The following is a 23,802-nucleotide window of genomic DNA, read 5'->3' as shown; positions in this document are numbered from 1 at the left end:
AGTCCAAGACCCCCAGTGGATGCCTGAAACTGTGGGTAGTACCGAACCCTGTACACACTGTGACTTTTCCTGTATGCATATAGCTATGATAAACTTTAATTTACATATCAGGCATGGTAAGAGATGAACAACAACAATTATAAAATAGAACAATTATAGCAGTTCACTATAATAAAATTATGTGAATGTGGTCTTTCTCTTTCAAAATATCTTGCTGTACTGTACTCACCCATGTTTTGACAATGGTTGGCTGAGACTGAGGAAAGGGGAGACTGCTGTATGGGGTCAAATAGTGTGAACTTTTTTAAAGGTTTTTTTTTTTTTTTTTTTTTTTTCTAGGACAGAGTCTCACGCTGTCGCCCGGGCTGGATTGCGGTGGCATGATCTTGGCTCACTGCAACCTTCGCCTCCCAGGTTCAAGCAGTTCTCCTGCCTCAGCCTCCCAAGTAGCTGGGATTACAGGCATGTGCTACCACGCCTGGCTAATTTTTGTATTTTTAGTAGAGACAGGGTTTCACCATGTTGGCCAGGCTGGTCTCGAACTCCTGACCTAAGGTGATCCCCCCTTGGCCTCCCAAAGTGCTGCGATTACAGGCATGAGCCACCTCACCTGGCCTTTTAAAGGTTTTTGATGTATCATGCCAAACTGCCCTCCAGAAAGGTTGTCCACATTTGTGCTTCCATTAAGAGTGTATGAGAGAGCCCTTTCTCTACACCTCGGTGACACTGTTATCATCCTTATTTTCCATCTTTGTCAATCAGGTTAGTGACAAGTGGCATCCCCTCTTTGCATGTGACTCCTAGCAAGGAACACCCTTTTGAATGCTGCTTGGCCATTCCTATTTTGTATTAGAGTTGAGAAAGCTCATCAGCCTCTGTGGAGAGAGTCGAAGTGAAGACCCTCATGAGGAAAAAGGAAGACCAGAGAGAAGGGTATAACCAGAGGCTGCAGGCTGGGCTGCCCTGGCGATAGCTGGAGGAGAGCATCATGTAGGAGTTGGGGGTGGGATGCAGGACTTGCTCAGGGGTACTTTGAGCTCCTTGTTTCCCTGTAGAGTGGAGGCCAGGAATCATTTAGGCCAGGGAATAGTAGTGTCCTTGGGCAAAAGTATACCTACAGGCAATCTGGCAGGGCAAGCGCAAGCTCACAGTGATTGGGAAATTGCATTAGAAACTTCCTTTCCCACTGTGATGAAGTAAGGCCATCATTGGTTTTGAGGCCGTGTGTGTTTTAATGGCAAGTTCAGAATGAAGAAAGTAGGCTGGCGCAATGACCCCATGGCCCAGAGTGGTCTTAAGTACTTCCTTCGTGGCTTGGTGATGGCTTTACCCATTGATGTGAAAACTACAGAGTGTGTAGGGGAGAGGGCAGAGGCAGGGGATGTCCAGGATGCCAGGTAGGATGCAGGGTGTTGCGTTATCTACATCTGTGGTTCTAGTCCCTGGCTGTGCACTAGAGTCAGCTGGAGAGCTTTGGCCTTACTCCTAAAACGGGACCCTGTCTCTGGAGGTAGTGTTGGGCATTCGCACATCGATTCTGTACAGCCAGACTTGAGAAGTGGGAATCTGATATGCGTGTTAGTCAGGAGCCCAGCAGCAGCCACCCCTGGAGATCTTTTGTGAGCTTTTAGAGTGGCTGGGGGAAGACTGTTGCTGTGATCATTGGTCTAGCTCTGTCCCAAGGACTTGGCTCCTCTTCAGAACCTGCTGATGCCCAGAGCTGTCCAGGTGCACAGGCAGCAACTTTTGGCCAAGAAAGAGCCTTGCTCAAGCTATGTTTGGGATAACTCATAAAATTATGTTCCAGGCTGATCCTTCTAGCATCCCTGCAGATGCTGACTGGATGCCCTGACCCTTGCCCCGACCCCTTTCAGCACACAGTAGGTGGTTCATGGCTATGTGATCTTGCATGATGTCTGGTGGTGTGGTGGGGGCACTGCTCTGGGAGGCCTCCCTTCTTCACTGAGAGGGAAGTGGCACAGAAGAAAGTCGAGGTGTGAGACGGGGGTGGGAGCAGGGCCACATTCATTGGCTAATCTGGTAGAGCCTTTTTACTTAAAACCTTTCCAATGGCCATGCGCGGTGGCTCACGCCTGTAATCCCAGCACTTTTGGAGGCCGAGGTGGGTGGATCACGAGGTCAGGAGATTGAGACCATCCTGGCTAACACAGTGAAACCCTGTCTGTACTGAAAATACAAAAAAAAAAAAAAAAAATTAGCCGGGTGTGGTGGCAGGCACTTGTAGTCCCAGCTACTCGGGAGGCTGAGGCAGGAGACTGGCGTGAACCCGGGAGGCAGAGCTTGCAGTGAGCCAAGATCACGCCACTGCACTCCAGCCTAGGTGACAGAGCAAGACTCCGTCTCAAAAAAAAAAAAAAACTTTCCATCACAACAGGAGATTCCGACTTGGTCGTCGCCCTGGCTGGCTGCGTCCTCAGCCTGGCTGTGGGCAGGAAGGAGGCAGGAATTGTCTTCTAGCCAACTCTCTTGCTAAGAGTGCTCTGCTATCTTCCTTTATTTATTTTTTATTTTTATTTTTTGTAAATCCTGCCTTTGCTGGGAGAGTGGAGTAGGTGCCCTGCAAAGTTCAAATTGTTTTTTGGCTTTGGGTGTGCAGAAGGTGATTTAATACCAATTCAGGGTAACTTATTTCACATGGAATGCTGCCCAGGCCAGGCAGCGTTGTATCTGCAGTTGATCAGTTTTGCTGTGTGTTAATGGTTTTCAGATAATCTTCCTGGAACCACTGCAGGGGGCCAGGACAGCCTAGGAGGCAGAGTGGGCCCTGTCCCACCCTAAACCATGGTGGTTTCTCTTATGTGTGTTATATATAGTTGAGGTTCCATTGATACTTTTTAAAAGAAAAGTTTCTACCCATTTAAGCCATTTGAGAACCACTGTTGTGCACAGAGAAAGTTAGGTCAGCCTGATTTATATATATAGCTCACCGATGCCATTAATATGGAGCCCAAACAAACAAGAAATGCCGAGTACCTCACACCTAGTAGATGCCAAATAAGCATGGAACACAGTTGTGTATGTGCCTCTGCCTTTCCTGTCTCTGTGCCTTCACTTACCTAGAACACCTTCCTGCTGACTCTGGTTTTTGAATGTGTTCAGTGCTTATTTGGCAGCTACTGTGTGTGTGGCACTCAGCATTTCTTGTTTGTGGCATCCTTTAGGGTTTGAATATGCCCTCCAAAGTTCAAGTGTTGGAAACTGAATCCCCAAGGCAACAGTGTTGAGAGGTGGGACCTTTAAGAGGTGATTAGGTCGTGAAGGCTCTGCCCTTGTGAATGGATTAATGACAGTATCTCTGGATCGGGTTCCTGGTAAAAGGATGGATTTAGCCCCCTTCCCTGCTCTCTCTTGCACATGCTTTCACCCTTCCATGATGCAATAAGAAGGCCCTTGGTAGATATGGGCCCTTGATCCTTGGACTTCCCAGCCTCTAGAACTGTAAAAAATAAATCTCTGCTCTTTATAAATTACCCAGTCTCAGGTATTCCATTATAGCAACACGAAATGGATTAAGACATGGGGATACCAAAATATACAGCCAGAGCCCTGCCCTGGCTTATTTGGCTCAGCAAGCTTGTTTGTTTGACTAATATGAGGAGACATATACTGCTAACCCTACCTAGTATAAAACCATAAGCCACAAAAGAGAGGTGGGAGAAACGTTTGAGTAATCCTTGGTGGGTCATTGCCTCCTGCTGCACATCTTTTAAACAGGACTCAACTGTCCCTTGTTTTTGCCTTTTCCTGTGAGAATATTATGATTTTTAAAAGAATCTTGTATAGCCATTTTGGAAGACAGTTTGGCAGCTTCTTATAAAACTGAACATATTCTTGTTGTATAATCCAGCAGTCACAGTCCTTGGTATTAACCCAAATGAGTTGAAAACTTATGTCCACACAAAAACCTGCACACGGATGTTTATAGAAGCTTATTCATAATGACAAAACTTGGCAAGATCCTTCAGTAGATGACTGTGTCAATAAATGGTTGTATATCCAGACAATGGCATATTATTTAGCACTAAGAAAAAATGAGCTATTGAGCCATGAAAAGACATGGAGAAACCATAAATGCATGTTAGTAAGTGAGAGAAGCCGATCTAAAAGGCTGCATAGTGTATGATTCCAAAGACATGACATTCTGGAAAAGGCAAAACTTTGGAGAAAATAAAAGGATCAATGGTTGCCAGGGGTTTTTGGGGAGGAACAGATGAATAAGTGGAGCATAGGGGATTTTTAGGGCAGTGAAATTAGTCTGTTTGCTACTGTAATAGATACATGCCATACACTTGTCCACACCCATAGAATGTACAGCACCCAGAGTGAACCCACACATGAGCTGTGGACTTTGGGTGATAATGATGTGTCCATGTAGGTTCCTCAGTTGTGACAAGTGTACCACTCTGGTGGGGGCTGTTGATAGGGGAGGGGGACTGTGCATGTGTAGGGAAGGGGATATGTGGAAATTCTCTGTACCTTTTGCTCAGTTTTGCTGTGAACCTAAAACTGCTCAAAAAAAAAAAAAAAAAAGTAAATTCATTGAAAAAATACCGGAAGGAAATAGGCCAAAATGATAAATGATAAATTTTCATTTTTTTAAAAATAATTCCCACTGAAGTCTATGGGCCTATTGACTATTAATGATCTTTCAAAAATCCACTGTGCTCCCCCAGCTTCTTTGGTGTCCTCGAAGCAGAGGCCCTGGGCACAAACACCTTCTTCTGGGGCCGCTCCATGCCCAGGGTTCCAAGGGCCACATCTCTCTGTGCGTAGGGGTGGGCTTGGCCTTCATCTCCTAGCTGCAGCCAAGAAGGAGCTATGCTCCCATCACTGAGCTGGGATTTGGGGATTCGCTGGTGCCCCAAAGCCATGAAGATACTAAGTTTTGGGGATAAGCAGAACTCCTGGACCTTTTCTTCCCCCGTACTCCCTTAGCCCCTCTTATAAGTGCAGTAGGGTGGACTGGAAAGGAGACAGATAAGTCAGCCTGACTTTGTGCATTAGATTTAATCTTTGAACTTCAGTTTCTTCACGTATAAAGTGATGATGTTTTATAGAATTGTTGTTAAATGAAGAAACACATATAAACTGTCTAGCACCATGTTGGCACTTGTGATGTTTAATAAATGCCCATTCTGGGCTGGATGTGGTGGCTCACACCTGTAATCCCAGCACTTTGGGAGGCCAAGATGGGAGGATCACTCGAAGCCAGGAGTTCAAGACCAACTTGGTCAACATAGCGAGAACCCATCACTTTTTTATAAAATGAAAAAGCCCATTCTAAAGATGGGGCATCAGGGACTGGATGAACCTCCTGCCTTAAACAACCGAAAAAATATAGGCCAGGCACGGTAGTTCATGCCTGTGATCCCAGCACTTTGGGAGGCCGAGGCAGATGGATCACTTGAGGTCAGGAGTTCGATACCAGCCTGGCCAACGTGGCGAAACCCCATCTCTACTGAAAATACAAAAATTAGCCAGGCGTGGTGTTGCATGCCTGTAGTCCCAGCTACTCAGGAAGCTGAGGCAGGAGAATCGCTTGAACCTGGGAGGCAGAGGTTGTGGTGAGCCGAGATGGTGCCACTGCACTCCAGCCTGGGCGACAGAGCAAGACCCCATCTCAAAAAAAAAAAAAAAAAGAATATATGAACCAAAGGTTTTCAAGACACTGGACATCAAGAAGGTGATTCTTGAGAGATAGGAAGCAAATGAGGTGAGCCCAGTGACGGCCCCAGCTAATTGCCTCGAGAGAATTTCCAGGCCTTGGCACAGGGAGGGAGAAGAGAGGCAGAACCTGGTGGACTCCCTGAGTTGAAAAGGAGCTGAGAGTCTATGGGGACCAAGGCAGCTAGTTTGTGGGACTCTAGCAAAACCTCTGTGAAGCAATATCTGATAAAGAACTTGTATCTAGAATGTATAAGGAGTTCTCATAACAATAAGAAAAAAAATAGGCAAAAGATTTGGGCACCTCACTAAAGAAGAAAAGGTTGAGCAATAAGCAGGTGAAAAGATGCTCACACACATCAGTTACTAGAGAGATGCAGATTAAAACTACAATGAGATGCTGCTCTATAACCTATTACAATAGAATGGATAACATTTAAAAGACTATTCATGCCAAGTGTTGGCAAGGATGTGGAGAATTTGGAACTCTAATGAACTGCTGGTAGGAATGTAAAATGATATAACTTCTTCAGAAAGCAGTTTGTCAATTTTCATAAACGGTTAATCATCCACCTACCATAAGACCCAGCCATTTCACTCCTAGGCCTTTACTCAAGAGAAATGCAAATGTATGTCCATTACAAACACTTGTACACAAATATTGATGGCATCTTTATTTGTAATAGCCTCAAACTGGAAACAGCTCATATACATCAACAAGCAAATGGATAAACAAACTAATACATCCATATGGTGGAATACCACATGGCAATAAAGAGGAATGAGCTCCTGCTGCATGTAACAGCATGTGTGAATCTCAATTTATATTGAGTGAAAGAAACCAGATAAAGTACATAAACCAGATAAAGTACATACTCCAGATTCCATTTATATAAACTAGAAAAGACAAGCTAATCTGTGATGACAGAAAGCAGATCAGTGGTTGCCTGGGGAGAGGAAGAGGAAGGGGGGAGGGATTGCAAAAGGCACGAGGACATGGGGAATCTCTGGGGCAGTGGATTTGATCGTTGTCTTGATTGTGGTGATGATTTCACAGGTGTATAGAAATGTCACAACATGGGGCTGGGCACAGTGGCTCACACCTATATTCCCGGTACTTTGGGAGGCCGAGGCGGGCAGATCATGAGGTCAGGAGTTCAAGACCAGCCTGACCAGCATGGTGAAACTCTGTCTCTACTAAAAATACAAAAATTAGCCAGGTGTGGTGGCACATGCCTGTAATCCCAGCTACTCAGGAGACTGAGGCAGGAGAATCGCTTGAACCTGGGAGGCAGAGGTTGCAGTGAGCCGAGATCACGCCACTGCACTCCAGCCTGGGTGACAGAGCAAGACTCTTGTCTCAAAAAAAAATAAAAATAAAAAAGAAAAGAAATGTCACAATATACTGATACAGAAGCAGGGAAGGGAAGTGCTGGGTAGAGGAGGGCATGGTCCCTGGCTAGGGCTCTACCACCAGGGACCTAGGTGAGGACAGGCACTTCTGCCTTCGCACCCAAATATTGCATTTTCCAAGACCACCCCAGCCTGCCTTGCTCCCATCCTGGGCCTGTAAAAACCTGAGACCCTAGCAAGGCAGAGACAGAAGCTGCTGGATGGTGGGAGGAACACACCAGCGGAAGAAGATACAAGCAGCTGGATGGCAAGAGGATGCCGGGAGCACACCAACAGACACCACCACACCGGCAGGCCATCAACGGGCAGAACAAGGCAGAGTTTGGCTGGGGCAGTCAGAGGAGAGCCTGTATGCTCCCCTAGAGGTTTGAACAGCGGGGCACTGAAGAAGCGAGCCACACTCCCACTGCACACCCTGTGAGAGGGACAAGGGGACTTTTCCCATTTTAATACCAAATTGTACCCTTTAAATAGGTACAGCTTATTATATGCTACTTATATCTCATTAAAGCTGTTTTATAAGAAGATCGCTTGGGCTACAATTTGGAGAATGGGCTAAAGGGGCAGTAAGTCTAATTGCAGGGGAAAAATGCCCATCCCTTCCTCTCTTCTCCTAAAAGTGTATTCCTTATTCCTCTTACTTCCCTTCTGATTTTTGAGCTTGGTTGTTATAGTAACATGATGATATATTTTCTTTCCTCTGTTGGGCATTTCTTTAAAATCTTGTGGCATGGTGGACCCTGGCAAAGCCAAGGGAGGCTAAGAGCCTACTCTTTTTCTTCTTGTTGAGCCTGAGCCTCTCCTCAGCCCGGACCACTTAGTGAACGTACAGATGAGATTGGGCAGCTCACCACCAGTGGTGGCAGGGTCTGGTTTCTACAAGGGCAGGGCCACAGTGCAGTCACCCTGCTCCCCATCCTGTAGCCAGCATCTGGAGAGGGGCTGGCTCCAAATGAGTGAGAGGGAAGTGTTTGTGGGGGGAACGAATGGTTTCCTGAAGGGCAATCAGAAGGCACGCACCTGCGGGGCCCCTCACAGAAGGGCAGGAGGAGCTGCGGGTCGACCCCCGGGGAGAGGCCTTGTGATTGAGGTCCCAGGCAGAAAGATGGTCATGTGTGTGAGGGACAAGGTAGAATGGAAGGTGGGCCAGGGTGGGTAGTAGGAGATTGGGGGCAGGGCTGGTCTGGGGTCTGAATCCCTGAGCAGGTGATATGTTACGGGGTGAGGAAGGAGCTCCCCTCATGATGGGGGTCGGGGGGCATGTGTGGCAGGAATAGCCACAGCTGCCAACCAGATAGTCATAATGAGACCTTTGAGTTGGAACTGGGGCTCAGATTCCCTCTTTCAAACCTACCCACTGTGCAGCCTTCAGCAAGTGACAGGACCTTTCTGGAACTTGGGTTTTAGACAGGAGATGGCAGCAGCTCCTTCACTGGTTGAAATCCCCAAGTCTAGCTAGGTGCGGTGGCTCACGCCTGTAATCCCAGCACTTTGGGAGGCTGAGGCAGGCGGATCACCTGAGGTCAGGAGTTCCAGACCAGCCTGGCCAACATGCAGAAACCCCGTCTCTACTAAAAATACAAAAATTAGTCAGGCGTGGTGGTGCACACCTGTAATCCCAGCTACTCGGGAGGCTGAGGCAGGAGAATAGCTTGAAACCAGGAGGCAGAGGTTGCAGGGAGCCGAGATCGCATGCTGCACTCCGGCCTGGATGACAGAGCAAGACTCTGTCTCAAATAATAATAATAAAAATCCAAAGAATAAAATATCTATGAGTCCATACTGATATACTGCACTCCAGCCTGGCGACAGAGTGAGACTCTGTCTCAAAAAAAAAAACAAAGAAATCCCCAAGTCCAGGGTCTGGCCCATAGTAGACACATGATTTCCTAGAATGTGAAATTCAGTTTATTGTTTTCCCTACCTTTTCTGTCTAGGACGTACTTTTAGATCCATTTAGCCACAAGGATGAAATCTTTTCCTACCTGCTTGGCTTCTTATGGGGTCTTCCATGGTTTCGAACACAGGTGGCTTCCTTGTTTTGTATCTGTGCTAGGTGGTCACTGGTCACGGTGGAGAGAAAGGATGTCAGCAGCCCAAAGGACTCAGCTGCAGGAACAGAAAGTGAGGGACAGCTGAAGGCAGAGGGTCACAGGCCTCAGAGAGAGGAAACCAGAAGAGAGTGTAGCTGAGCAGGGTGTGGGGAGAGGGGAGGAAGCTCTGCCGTTGAGAGATAAAGTGGCAGGAAGTCCAGGGGGGCACTAGCTGTTGTCAGAGCATCCACGTGAAGACACTGGCCATCCTGCCAGCCTCTTATGAACAGGGGTAGGAGAGGTGCTGGATTTCATTCCCCAAACCCTAATAAGATGCATTTGCTTCTGCAGTCTGGGCCAGCAGCATTGCACTGACACGTGCAATTCATTTCACCTTTCCTTTTTGGTGAGCTGTCTTGCAGGATGGTCCTCTTCATGTGCTCACGCTGTGGGTGGTGGAAAGGTGGGCATGCCATGCTAAGCTGCTGAGTCCCCGCGCCCCTCTGCTCTTTGTAGCCAGCATTTTACAGGAGGTTAAACAAAGAGGCCACAGCATTTGGGAGTGGTTTTACACCATGTTTGTGAGCAGAATTATATTCACGAGTGCACTGCTTTAACATTACATGTAGCCTGCTTCGAGTGTGCTTTGGTTGATGCCTGACAAACTAGCTTTTGTTGCTCATTGTAAAGGCTTAGAGTCAGGTCCACCAGGGGACTTACGATGGGTAATCTCGAAGTGGACTTTGGCATTACCGAACAATAACCTAACTCATACCTTGACATTTTGCCATGGCCTGATATTTGGCACTTTTCGGAAAGATTTCTCCCCCATCATCACATTTGAATTATGTCATCGCCAGTTCCCAATAGATGTCCATAGAACCCATTTCTCTGTGTTTAGGTCTGCTGAGGGGATACTAAGTGCACTTTGTCTGTGGCTGGGGGTGTTCAGAGATGAATAAGACCCTGGGCCTTGGTATGAAGTGCTTGTGGGGGAACAGACATGTGTGCCCAAGATACAAGGAAGCAGGTGCCAGGTAAGGAAGAAAGAGGAAAGGACTGTGAAGGGAACTATGTGGAATGTGATTCAACTCACACTTGTTTCCCTGAGCACTTGCGGAGGCCACAGTTAAGACATGGCCCTTACTCTGAAGGCGCTTGCAATTCACTAGGAGAGGCAGGCAAATGCCCAGGTAACTAGCAACTCACCACAGCATGGTAGGTGCTGTGCCCAATGGCGGATGCACCACCACCATCACTTCCACATTTGCCCCATCCCAAATACTAGAGGCCCCACTTGGCTCGGCCTGGTCCAGTGGCCACTGTGCATGGGCCCCTAGCAGCAGCCGTGAACACCACTGCTTTCCAGAGTAATGAGACTGCTTAAAGGAGCCTTAAAGATTAGTGGTAATGCCTGAACCCTGTTGTGTTTATGCTTTGCTGCTAGGTGGGCCCCACAGCTCCATGTGTGTCAGCAAAAGAAATGCAGTTTGCCCGGAACTGTATTTTCTACCTTGAGAGCATAAGGTACCTAAGTTGTATATAAAAATCATTAGACAGAAAGAAATGCTGATGCCTCTGAATTACTTGATGCTTTCAGTTTCATGCTGGTGGGGGCTCCCTGTTGACTTTGCTGCTTGCAAGGAACAGAAATGCCAGCTGTCCAGTAATCTCATCCCCCCGCCACCCTCCCCTCCACGGGCACATATACGTGCACACACGTGCATTTCATAGCCATTAAAGAGAAGATGGAAGGGAGGAGGCAGGCGGGAACTTTTTGGGGGTGTTGGAAATATTCGATATCTTGATTTGGGTTTGCTTTACCTAGATCATTTGTCAAAACTCATTGAATGGTAGACTTATACTTTTCATGTCTGTTTGTGAATTTTACCTGGAAAAAAATAAGCCTAAGCAAATAAATAATGAACTCTAGTTAATGATGGGGAGGCTGAAGTGTTTGGGGTGAAGTTGCTGCCTGCAACTTTGAAATCCATCAAGAATCGGATGGATTGTTGGATTGATTGAGGAATGGATAGCAAAACGTTAATTATAGAATCGGGATGGTGAGTACATGGGTACCCTCTGTATAATTCTTTCAACTTTTCTGCATGTTTGAAAATGTTGAAACAGAAGAAGAACTGCGGATAACCAATACTTGTGCCCTCTTGAGCTTTCCATAAATGAATTTCTCCAATGGTCAATTTCTTGTCTGTTTCCTACAGACTGCTTCACCCTGCTATCCTGGTGTCAGCAGAGGGGCTTTCTCCTTAAACCTGTTGGTGTGGGGGAATTTCATGAAGGCTGTGTTAGCTTGGACTTCCTTTGATGGTGATGCAGTTTATCAATTTAAAATGATATGAACTCTGAAACACAGGGCTTTCTACCCTGTGGGCAGAAGGCTGGGGATTTGCAGCCTGAGAACAGCCTGGCAGATTGGAGCCAGAGTTAGAAAAGGATGCCTGAGCTCCTCCTGACCAAAGGATGCCAGCTGCCTACCTTGCTGGGTGCTAGGGGAGCAATTCATATTTATAAAATCTGTGAAGTTGATTTTTCAAAAATTTTAACATTATATAATGTATTTGAACATATTCAAACACTTTTTTGAGACGACCTTTTAAAATCTGTAAAGTAATGAATGCCTGCTGTCTTATAAAAAACTACAGAAAATGTAAAGAAATAAGGCCAGCTACAGTTTTACAACAGAAAGAAACCACTGTTTATATTTTAATATATTCCTCCATGACTCTTTTTTCATCTTGCGCATTGTTTACATAATTGTGCTGTCTTTCATTTGACTGTAATAGGGGAGTTCTTTGGGAGGGAGACTCCAAGGCCTCCTTGATGTGGACAGGCCCGGAGCCTGGGCTGCTGCTGTAGGGGTTCTGGGCTGGCCTAGCCTGAGAGACCTCCAGCCTGTTCACAGAGCCCATGTGAGATCCAGAGAGGCCCAGAACTTCTTAGACAGCTCTTTTTAAGCTGAAGGCACTTTTTGCAGGAGGCAGTAACATGATTGTCATCCTTACAATTTGCCTGTTAATTGAGCATTTCCCAAGTATGGGGCCCTGCACTAAGTACTTTGCACATATTCTCTTACAGTAACCCTACGAGGGGGCCACTGTTGTCCCCATTTTCTAGCCCAACATCGGAGTTCAATTAGTCTGCGCTTGTCACATAGCTAGTAAATTGTGGAGCTGTTCTAGACCAGGCGTCCCAATAAGCACTTTGTAGTTGAGGCATGTTAACTGTTTAGAACTTTTTGGTTTACAAAGCAGCTCTTTTAATTGCTGCTCCTGGGAATATGCAGGGCAGATGGAAGGAACCTCTATTTCCTAATTAAGAAACGGACACCCAGAGAGCCGATCACCATTAATCCATTCTACAGGAGTCATGGGTAGGTGGGAGGCTCAAGGTTAGAACCTGGCTCTTTAAATTTGTTTTTTCAGGCCAGGCGCGGTGGCTCATGCCTGTCATCCCAGCACTTTGGGAGGCCGAGGCAGGCGGATCACCTGAGGTCAGTAGTTTGAGACCAGCCTGGCCAACATGGTGAAACCCTGTCTCTACTGAAAATACAAAAATTAGCTGGGCTTGGTTTTGCATTCCTGTAGTCCCAGCTACTTGGAAGGCTGAGGCAAGAGAATCACTTGAACCCGGGAGGCGGAGGTTGCAGTGAGCTGAGATTGCACCACTGCATTCCAGCCCAGGTGACAGAGTGAGACTGTGTCTCAAAAAAAGTTTCTCTCTCTCTCTCTCTCTCTTTCTCAATGGATGATCTCCCTATGTTGCCCAGGCTGGTGTTGAACTCCTGGCCTCAAACAGTCTGAGGAAGGAATCGTGGGACAGGCTGAGATGAAACCTCAGGACTTGAGTGAACAGAAGGGCAGGAGTAGAATGTACTAGGTAGGGGCCCATCAGCAAAGGCTGGGCTAAGACCCTGTGGGACTTGTTAGGGGGTGAGGAGCTACTGGTGGAAGGGCAGGGAAGAGCACTTGCTTGCAGTCTGACAAACCCGGGGCTTGGGGTGTGATATACTTTTTGTAAAAATTGAGGTTACTAAATCCTAGTTGGTGGTTCCCACTGAAAATTAAAGGAAATAATTTAGTTGGAATTGTCTGGCCAGGCATGGTGGCTCACACCTGTAATCCTAGCACTTTGGGAGGCCAAGGCGGGAGGATTGCTTGAGCCTAGGAGTTCAAGACCAGTCTGAGCAACATATCGAGACCCCCATCTCAAAAAAAAGGAAGAAAAAAGAAATTGCCCAACCTGCATGCTTGGCATATTATAGTGATGGTGCAATCTTTCTGAACTGTCTTATAAACAGTGGGAACCTTCAAAAGCTTTGGGCGGGGTGAGGGAGGGAGTTGACCAAGCCCAGGAATTCTGAACATTAGCATAACAGTGGGGCAGGGAAAGTGGGACCTGAAGTCCAGCCTGGTAGCTGTTTTCTGCAGTTGAAAGAGTGACAGAGGGAGAGGGAGAGAAAGACTTCAAATGAGTCATCCACTGGATTTGGTGGTGGGCTGGCCATGGGGAGGGATAGTATTATACTTTGTTCATTGGCTTTTTTATGACTCAGTTTACACTGGTTCCCTCCTGACTCACTGATGTTTCTCTTGTCCTTGCAGGAGCCTGTGTGAAATGCAGCAAAGGGGTGTTTGGGGCTGGCCAGGCCTGTCAGGCCATGGGGAACCTCTACCATGACACATGCTTCACCTGTGCAGCTTGCAGTAAGTGTGGGTGTGGGTGTCGGGTGTGTGGGGGATGCATAAGGAACCTGGGAACCGAGAAAGGGAGGAGAGAGAAGATCATCTTTCCGGAGACAGTTGGTCCATGGCCCTCCTCAGCCCCACAGAAAAGCCAGACAGTGTCTTTTATAGCAGAGTTTCTTACCACCAACAGAGGCCGATCAGGGCACGGTGACTTAACACAATACCAAAGATTGCCTGTGATTCTGGTGATAAGTTGAATGAGTTCAGAGTGATCCCTAATCACATCAGGTTTGAAATATGTAAGAAGAGGTTTCAGAAGATTTGGGAGGAAGTGCTGGGATTCACCATGTCTACCCTATTTGTCGGTTCTCTCCCCCACTGTGGGGACCAGCCAACCAAAAGTGATTCGTCAGTCAGCTACCCCAGTGTGAGGCGGAGAGGGGGTCCTTTATTACTGTGTAACCACCTCCCTCACCTCATCTTTGATTTGGAGGCTGCTGTATGAGCATGAGGTGTGTGTGCATGCCACCCGTGTAGCACACACCTGTGGGCATCTTTGTACCCCAATACATGCATTATAATTCAAGCAGCCCATCAGGAGTCTGGATTGAATGGATGGCAACCGCTCCCCGTGGAAGATTCTAACACGTTGCATGCTTGCCAAGTCTGACCAAGTTATGGATTTTGCTTGTTTTCTGTCTCTATCAAAGATTAATTTTGAGGAGTATTTTTGGAAAATGTCCTGCTTATATTCTCAATCCTATACTGAGGCTAGCAGCTCTCAACTAAAAGGGAATGTTACAGCAGAGTCACAGGGTGTCAGGAACAAAGGGGTCTTTCTAACCATCTGGCCTCGTGGTTTGCAATCCTGACTGCTCATTAGAATCACCTGTGGAGACTTTAAACCCCTGCTAATCAGAATCAGAGCTAAATCCTAATCTGATAGGATTAGCTAGGAACCTCAATCTGATTCTGCTAATCAAGGGTGGGGCCAGGGCATCACCCTTAGAATTTCTGGAGTGAGGCAAGTGTATTAAATTTTTTTTTTTTTTTTTTTTTGAGACGGAGTCTTGCTCTGTCGCCCAGGCTGGAGTGCAGTGGTGCTATCTCAGCTCACTGCAACCTCCGCCTCCTGGGTTCAAGCGATTCTTTTGCTTCAGCCTCCCGAGTAGCTGGGACTACAGATGTGCACCAGCATGCCCAGCTAATTTTTGTATTTTTAGTAGAGACGGGGTTTCACCATGTTGGCCAGGATTGTCTCGATCTCTTGACCTTGTGATCCACCCACCTCAGCCTCCCAAAGTGCTGGGATTACAGGCGTGAGCCACTGCGCCCGCCCAAGTGGGGCAAGTGTATTTTTTCACAGCTTCTCAGATACTTCCAGGGTGTGATCAGGGCTGACTACCATTGGTTTGGGGATCCTCATTTTGGATCCTTCTGGTGAAGGGAAGGGGAAGAACTTGCTCACAGCCAGAGATCCTAATTCCCGGTATAAAGTTAACCAGTGCATGTGATTAACCAACCAGTGGCCTCCTAACCAACCTGCTGAGCCTTGATGGTCCAGGCAGATGCCTGAGTTCTGAACCTCATGCTTCAGTCCTCACTGCAATTTCCCCTAGAACACATGCCTGAGAGTTTATGGTTTACACATTGATCAGTGTTCACCTGTGTAGGGAAAGACTTTGAGAATGTCTGCAGTAGAAATCTAGGAGTGGTCTGGTTATCGAATTATCTGGGTCTCTGGGCCTTTCCTTGTCTTTGAGCTATGTTGCACTCTGTAAGTTGTAGAATATTGATGGTAACAAACACAATTCTTGTCTATAGCAATGCAGACTGTCTGGTGGAGGTGCAGTTGGTGATTGTTGCCCTGTGGAGATTGACCAGTTTTGCAATCTATTAAACACATTGATGTCAACATTTCCTGATGGCCTATGATTCTTTGAATTCTCCCAATTATGCCACTTATTGGTTCCTTTATTAATTGATGAGTTAAATAAAGTCTTGGGCACATGTTTGTGTTTTATCTGTATGGGAGTTGTGTTTAGGCCCTCCTTTATTTATTTAGTTAAATTTTAATTTTAGTTTTAGATTCAAGAGGTGCAGGTTTGTTACAAGGGTATATTGTGTGAATCTGAAGTTTGAGCTTCTAATTGGTCCTGTCACCCACACAGTGAACATAGTACCCAGCAGAAAGTTTTTCAGCTATTTGGTTTTCTGTTTCTTGTGTTTCTATGTTGCTGCAAAGGACATGATGTCATTTTTTTATGGCTATGTAGTATTCCATGGTGTATATGTACCACATTTTCTTTATTCATTTATTGCTGATGGGCACCTAGGTTGATACCATGTCTTTGCTATTGTGAATAGTGTGGTGATAAACATATGAGTGCAGGTATCTTTGGTAGAAGATTTACTTTTCTTTGCATATATATCCAGTAATGGGATTACTGGGTCAAATGGTAGCTCTATTTTTAGTTCTTTGAGAAATCTCCTAACTGTTTTCCACAGTGGCTGAACTAATTTACACTCCCACCAACCGTGTATAAGCATCGCCTTTTCTCCATAGCCTTGCCAACATCTACTTTTTGACTTTTTAATAATGGCCATTTTGTGGTTTTGATTTGCATTTCTTTGATGATTAATGATGTGGAGGTTTGTTTTGTTTTGAGATGGGGTCTCGCTGTGTCATCCAGGCTGGAGTGCCATGATGTAATTGTAGCTCACTGCAGCCTTAAACTCAAGCAACTCTTCTGCCTTAGCTTCTGAGTAGCTGGGACTGCAGGCATGTGCCACCATGCCCAGCTAATGTTTTAAAATTTTTGTAGAGACAGAGGTCTCGCTGTGTTGCCCAAGCTGGTCTCGAGCTCCTGACTTCTGGTGATCCTCCCACCTCAGCCTCCCACAGGGCTGGGATTACTGGCATGAGCCACCACACCTGACCCTTGAGCATTTTTTCATGTTTGTTGGCTGCTCGTATCAGATCTTTGTTTACAATTTATCTTTGACCTTTGACTCCTGCAACGGTTTCTCAATACTTGCTCTATTTTTTCAGGAAAAAGAAAATAAATATTAAGGAGAGGCTGTTTTCCACCTCAAGCAATTACCATTTGAATTAGGGAAGCTGTTGGTGAGGGAAAACCAATTGATGAGCGTCTTAGTCTGTTTGGACTATTATGACAAAGTACCATAGGCTGGTTGGCTTATAAACAATAGAAATGTATTTCTCACAGTTCTAGAGGCTGGAAAGTCCAAGATCAAGGTGCTGGCAGATGAGGTATCTGTTGAGGGCCCACTTCCTGGGTACTCATATGGTAGAAGGGGAGCTCTCTGGAATCTCCTTTATAAGGTCACTAATCCCATTCCTGAGGGTTCCACCTCATGAGAATCACCTCCTAATCCTACCCCCTAATCCCATCACCTTGGAGGTTAGGATTTTTTTTCTTTTTTTGAGATGGAGTGTTGCTCTTATTGCCCAGGCTGGAGTGCAGTGGTGCAGTCTCGGCTCACCACAACCTCCGCCTCCTGGGTTCAAGTGATTCTCCTGCCTCAGCCTCCCAAGTAGCTGAGATTACAGCCATGCGCCACCAAACCTGGCTAATTTTTGTATTTTTAGTAGAGACAGAGTTTCTTCACGTTGGTCAGGCTGGTCTCCAAGTCCTGACCTCAGGTAATCCACCCGCCTCAGCTTCCCAAAGTGCTGGGATTACAGGCGTGAGCCACTGTGCCCGGCCAGAGGTTAGATTTTAACATAGGAATTTTAGGGGGACATAGACATTTAGCCCATTGCAGATGAGTCTGTGGGTTCCATCCATGGCTGCTAGAGTGGCTGTCTATTTCGTAATGCATTGAGTTTCTCTTTCTTCAAATTGTGACAAGCACAGACACTTAAGGAAGACAGACCTGGTTTGGGTTTTTGATTGGCCTAGCATTGAAGGCCTTTGTGGTCTTGTCCCTGTCTTATCACTTCCTGCTTCCTATTCCAGTCAAACTGAATTTCTCTTTTTCACTTCCATGCCTCTGATCACATTGTTATCTAGAATAGCCTCTCCCTATTCACTTAATACATTTCTCTGTCCAGTCTTATGACTCAGCTCAAATGCCTCCTCTTCCGGGAAGCCTTCCCTGTTTCCTTAGCAGGAAGAGACCTCCTGAATTTGGTGCACTCTGCTTTCTTGTTGTTTTGTTTTGTTTTGTTTTTTAAAGACGGATCTCACGCTGTTGCCCAGGCTGGAGTGCAGTGGCATGATCTCAGCCCACTGCAACCTCTGCCTCCCGGGTTCAAGCGATTCTCCTGCCTCTCAGCCTCCTAAGTGGCTGGAACTACAGACATGTACCACCAGGCCCGGCTAATTTTTGTATTTTTCGTAGAGACAGGGTTTCACCATGTTGGCCAGGCTGGTCTTGAACTCATGACCTCAGGTGATCTGCCTGCCTTGGCCTCCCAAAGTGCTGGAATTACAAGTGCGAGCCACCATGCCCGACCCTTGTTGGTGTTATTATATAGACGGTGAACCGCACTCTCTGTGGATCCATTGTCAGCAAACCAGTCCCTAGAACAGAGTTGCTGAAGGAATGAGGATTCGGATTTTGTCAAAAAGTGAGTGCAGGGGCATTGCTGTTTGCCCTGGGGCTGCACGCCCTCCTGCTGTGTGAATGTCCCACTTCCTCTCCAGTTCCAAAGAGCAGCTGGAATGTTGGAGACTGGGCATGTGTCTCAGTAGCTTCTCTCAGACACTGGAGGCGACTTGTCTTTTTTCAGTTACCAGATTGCTGCCCTTTACCTCAGCTTTGAGCAGAAGGAGGCACCCAGGAGCTCTATGTCTCAGCTCTGCAGGTCCTGAGTGCGTCTCTGTGAGCCTCAACGCCATGGAGACGGCACAGCTGGGGGTCTGGGTGCATCTAGGGTAGGGCATCCCCTCCTTCTTAGAAGAGAAAATGGGGGCAGACAGGGAAAGAGAATTTCTCAAGGTCAAAAACCTGGCTATGGAGCTGGCACGGAATCCAGACCTCTTGAATCTATGCTCACCTTGTTTTTCTGGTTCTCCCTCCTCTGATTTATTTCCACCTAGTCAAGCAAAAATAAGTGTGTTTTCTTTGTTCTTTATCTTATTTTGGTTATTGATAGAGTCTGGTTAGTGTGTATATTTCTGAACATATTTGTATATGTATCTTTTCTATTTTCCCATTGCATTTATGAAAATCTAGTTTAAAACACTGTATATAGTATGTAAAGCCAGATTTTATATATATTTATATATATTTTATTTTATTTATATATTTTATATATATATAGCATATGGCATATGGTGGTATCTGTTGGTATATACACATACTTCTTGAGGTCCATCGATACTGCATTAAAACATAGTATTGGGATACTGTTAAGCTCACACACATTTACAGGGCAAGTCCAGGGCCTGACTAGTGTGGTAAAGATACAACAAGCCACTGTTACTTTAGGCAGTTTATTACTTACATAGGCAACACAAAGAATAAGTCAAAGGTACCGTCTTCCTGGGTCCTTGTCCCATACACTGAAGAGGATGACACTGAAGCAAAAGGGGCTGATGACTGCCACACAAGTTGGATTTTGAGAAGCAATTTTAGACTGCAGCAAAGTGGTCTCAGAGCCCACAGCTCTGTTCTGAGGGGCAGGCAGAAATCCCCATACCTCATTAGAGATAAGACACTGTCTGGTGACAGGCTTCTAGGGGAATAGGGAGGTGAATGAGAGACAGCTGTGCTTCTTTTTATGTTCTGGAAGCCTGCAAGGTGTTCCACCAAGATTCAGGCAAACCTTTGCATAGATGGCTATGTGCAGTTCTCCCAGGCACCGTGGCAGGTTCCCTTACACGGATATGCACATTTCTCCATCTGCTGATGAGAAGCAGCAATGGGGAAAGCTGTGAGAAAATTTTATCTTTTTTTTTTTGAGACAGAGTCTTGCTCTGTCGTACAAGCTGGAGTACAATGGTGGGATCACAGCTCATTGCAGCCTTGAACTCCTGGGCTCAGGCGATCCTCCTACCTCAGCCTCCTGAGTAGCTGGGATTACAGACATTCATCCCCATGTTCAGCTATTTTTTATTATTTTTTGTAGAGACAGGATCTTGCTATGTTGCCTAGGCTGGTCTCGAACTCCTGGGCTCAAGTAGTCTGTCTGCCTTGGCATCCCAAAGTGCTAGGATTATAGGCATGAGCCACCACATCTGGCCGCTGCAAAGAAAATTTTAAAGACAGAAACCTGTTATGTTAGCATTGTAGCTCAGCTACTGTCACTTTTATGTTTTCCTTGCCAGTTTTTCTCCAAGTTTATACACATTTTTTAGAGTTGTGATCATAGTATATAAACAATGTTGTATCCTTTTCAATTTAACGTCATGTCATAGTTCATAATAATAATTTTAAGTTACGTGGTGGTCGATAAATCGTGCCACAGTTAATGGCTGGTTTGCAGGTTGTTACACACAGCCGCAGCCAGCATCTTCGTGCAGCATCTTTCCTTCCTTCTGTGGGATTGTTTCCTTGGTGCTCGTTCCAGCAGTAAGCATCAGGTTGTGGTGTGGGCGTTTGTGTGGTTTGTTCAAGTTCCCTTCTTCCTTGCTGTGCTCCTTGGGCTGGGAATGTTTGGTTGCCGTGGAGATGAGTGCTGTGGGTCTCCCTCCTCCCCCCTCAGGCTCTGCCCACCCCAGGCGGCCATGCCCCCCCCCACTGGCACTGGACACTCTCAGGAAGCTGTTGGCACACCCTGGAGTGGGAGGGAGGCCCGTGGAGAGGGCAGGAGTGGCCTCTGTTGGCAGCTGTGTCTACTTACGTGTCAAGTGGCCTGTCTGAGGGAGGCTGGCTCCCACCTGTGCCTCAGAAGCAGCAGCATGAGAGGAGGAACAACATGCTGACTGTGGGGTTGAGTGGACTTCTCGGCACCTTCAAGAATAGTCTGGGAGGCCAGGCGTGGTGGCTCAACCTGTAATCCCAGCACTTTGGGAGGTTGAGGCGGGTAGATCACTTGAGGTCAGGAGTTTGAGACCAGCCTGGGCAACATGGCAAAACCCCATCTCTACTAAAAATACAAAAATGAACCGAGTGTAGTGGCATGTGCCTACAATACTAGCTATTTGGGGGGCTGAGGCAGGAGAATCACTTCAACCTAGGAGGCGTAGTTTTCAGTGAGCCAAGATTGTGCCACTGTACTCCATCCTGGGCGACAGGGCGAGACTCTGTCTCAAAAAAAAAAAAAAAAAAAAAAAGTGGTCTGTGAGGGAGAAGTAGGCAAGGTCCTGCGTCCTCACTGCAGGCAGATTGAGGTTTAAAAAGTAAGACGTTCATTTCACAGACTAAACAAATTCCATCCTACAGTCAGGTGAAACCTGCTTGCCATGTTAGTGTCATGATTCCTATTAGTTTTTCGATGATATGAGACGGAAAATGATGGACTAAGTAAATATACTCTCCCTGCCAGAAGCCCATGGAGCAGGGGGGTGCCCACCTTGGGGATGGAAGTTGGGAAGCAGCCAGTCCCACAGTTGACAGAAATTATGCCCAGTGCATGTCCGAGCTCAGTGGAAGGCTGCAGAGGGCCAGACAGGGTCCACTTGTGGTGCTGGGATGTGTAAGTCAAGGCCAGAATGAATTGCAGTGGTGTAACCTACTGTTTATATTGCTGGGTGTAGGATGCACTGTGACCTGCCAGCCATGCCTTAGTGGGGAGAAAAAGCAAAACTAAGATTATATTCCATTGCTCATTTCACCTTCCAAAAACCGAATGTCCATGCCTGTTGAAGATTGAGAATGGGATTTATAGTGAAATCTCACTTGTTGAGACCCAGTTGGAAGAAAGCCTTTCTTAGTAAAAAGCCTGCATCTAGAACACTCACAAAATGCCATTTTGTTACTTGAGATAAATAAAACAATTAGGACCAAGCCTCGTGTTGTGGAACAGAGGTTTTTAGCGAATGAGTAAGTGCTTGGTGATTGACTCACCAGTTAGTTCGCCTCTGAAGGACTGGAGGGTTCTTGCCAGCTATTTTGTTTTTCTTACAAAGTCTAAATACTGCATCTGAAATCCTTTCCCTTTTTTGTTGACTTTGTAAATGACCTCGTCAACCCAGCCCCTGAAAATGCTTACACATTTTGAATTAGTTAAGTCTGAACTAGGGAGATCTTCCTTTAATTCATGCAGGTCTGCTTCTGTGAAACAGTCACCGCGATATTTATAGATAATTTATAGGTAAGCTTTCTAGCTTACTGTGGGCCTGACACCACCTAGCCCTCCTCCACCCATGGCGGCTCACTAAATCCTGTAGCAATTCAGTGAGTTCAACGTTCATTATTATTATTACTCTCAACTTAAGATGTACAGATTGAGGCTTGGAGAGTTTAGTTTGTGGTTGGTGATGTCACTGTTAAGTGGTGTGGTCAGCACTTGAACCCAAGACCTGTGGATCCACAGCTCTTGCTTTTAGCCACTGTATTAAATTACCTTTACTTAGAGAGAGTATTTGCCAAAGACAGGAGCCGGGCTGTAGCCATGGGGCCTTGCCTTGACTTTTCAGGTTCAGCAGCTGCCTTGGGGTTGTGTGACAACAGAGACTGGGTTTTTGGCCACCCTCGAGTTGTGAGTGCAGGAGAGTGGCCTGGGGCTGGGAATAGGGGAGGTAGAATTCAATCATGGGATGCACCCATAGTAGAGAAATGGACTAAGGGCTTTGATCCCTGAGTTTCTGAGCTGTTGAATTGTCCGAATATTTCTCATCATATTCAGCAGTTCTGTATGAGCAGAATGAGTCAGCAGGACCTAAGGAAAAAGCTGAAGATCAAGAATGTGAGAAAGGAAGAGTGGGCAGATGCTAAAGGAAATCAGTGGGCACGGGAAAGATCAGGAAGCAACCAAAATAGGCTGGAGCTGGCCAGAGGGCCGCAGGGATCAGAAGAGAGTGAAGGGGCCACTTACTTTGGTTATCAAAGGGTCTCTTGTGTCCATCTCCTGCAAGCCTAGTTCTGCTAGTGCACTGGAGTTGGGGCCAAACCTGGTTTCCCAGGTCAGACTCTGCTGGTTCAGTCAGAGGCCAGGAAGTCCCTGACAGGGGAGACCATCAGATTCCTTTGTTCCTATCGTCTGAACACAGTCTGAGAGGTTTTGCAGTACATTGTAGAGGCTGACTTTGGTGTAACCTATACCTTATGTGGCCATGTCTGCGTCCTAAGCTCCTGATATTGCACATATCTGGTTTTTGTTGGAAGTCTGTACCTTTCCCCCGTGGTAGTCCCAGACCAAGGGTGATACTTGGCAGTGCCCAGGGTGTCACTTGTCTTCTCAAGTCGAAGAGGAGAATGAAGAGCACTCCAGTACGCCAGGAGCATCACACCATAATTAGCAGGAAGATGTTGCACCGCAGTGCCTCATCTCAGATCCGGAGTCCTGGATTAGGGAGTAAACTCTTTTACCCAGGCCTGACTGTATTCTGGCGTTGTAGGCACTCCTCAGGTTTCTGTGGCCATCTCATCTCACTGAGGGTATCCCTTCTTCATGTGCCTCTCAGCTGTTCTCTTACATTTCTGCCCCTGGCTCTGGCCCCTTCAGCTTCCTTCTCCTTCCCTTTCCCTTCCCTTCTCTCTCCTCCTTTCACTGACAGTTTTGTTTGCACCCATAGTTGCCCATCAGTGGATCCATGCCTGTAAGCCAGTGTAATGTGAGCTGCTGTCTGTGGAGCATTTATTGCATTTATTGCAGTGAGCCATGATCGTGCCACTGCACTCCAGCCTGAGTGACAGAGCAAGACTCTGTCTCAAAAAAAAAAAAAAAAAAAAAGATTTAGGAACTAGAGGCTTTATATGCAGTCCAATACAGTAGCCACAAGCTGCACGTGGCTGTCTTCTTGTGTCCCTTGCTTGCCTTCCAGCCACACTCATCTTACACAAGAGGTCATGGGGTCTCAGAGCAGTTGTCCAGCTGGTGAGTGGGGAAG

The 23,802-nt window shown here is 46.5% G+C and overlaps 1 protein-coding gene across 1 annotated transcript in view; it reads left to right on the top strand.

The window, feature by feature from the left end:
- LIMD1 (LIM domains containing 1) overlaps positions 1 to 23,802 on the top strand; it is an 88,437-nt gene that overhangs the window by 28,863 nt on the left and 35,772 nt on the right. The window contains exon 2 of the mRNA XM_003256969.4: positions 13,754 to 13,855. Coding sequence (XP_003257017.2) covers positions 13,754 to 13,855 — 102 coding nt within the window. The remainder of the gene's footprint in view (positions 1 to 13,753; positions 13,856 to 23,802) is intronic.

The sequence above is a fragment of the Nomascus leucogenys genome, chromosome 4, assembly GCF_006542625.1.
Source record: "Nomascus leucogenys isolate Asia chromosome 4, Asia_NLE_v1, whole genome shotgun sequence".
Taxonomy (NCBI): domain Eukaryota; kingdom Metazoa; phylum Chordata; class Mammalia; order Primates; family Hylobatidae; genus Nomascus; species Nomascus leucogenys.
The sequence above is the reverse complement of the archived record's forward strand: the minus strand, read 5'-3'. Positions and strand labels throughout refer to the sequence as shown.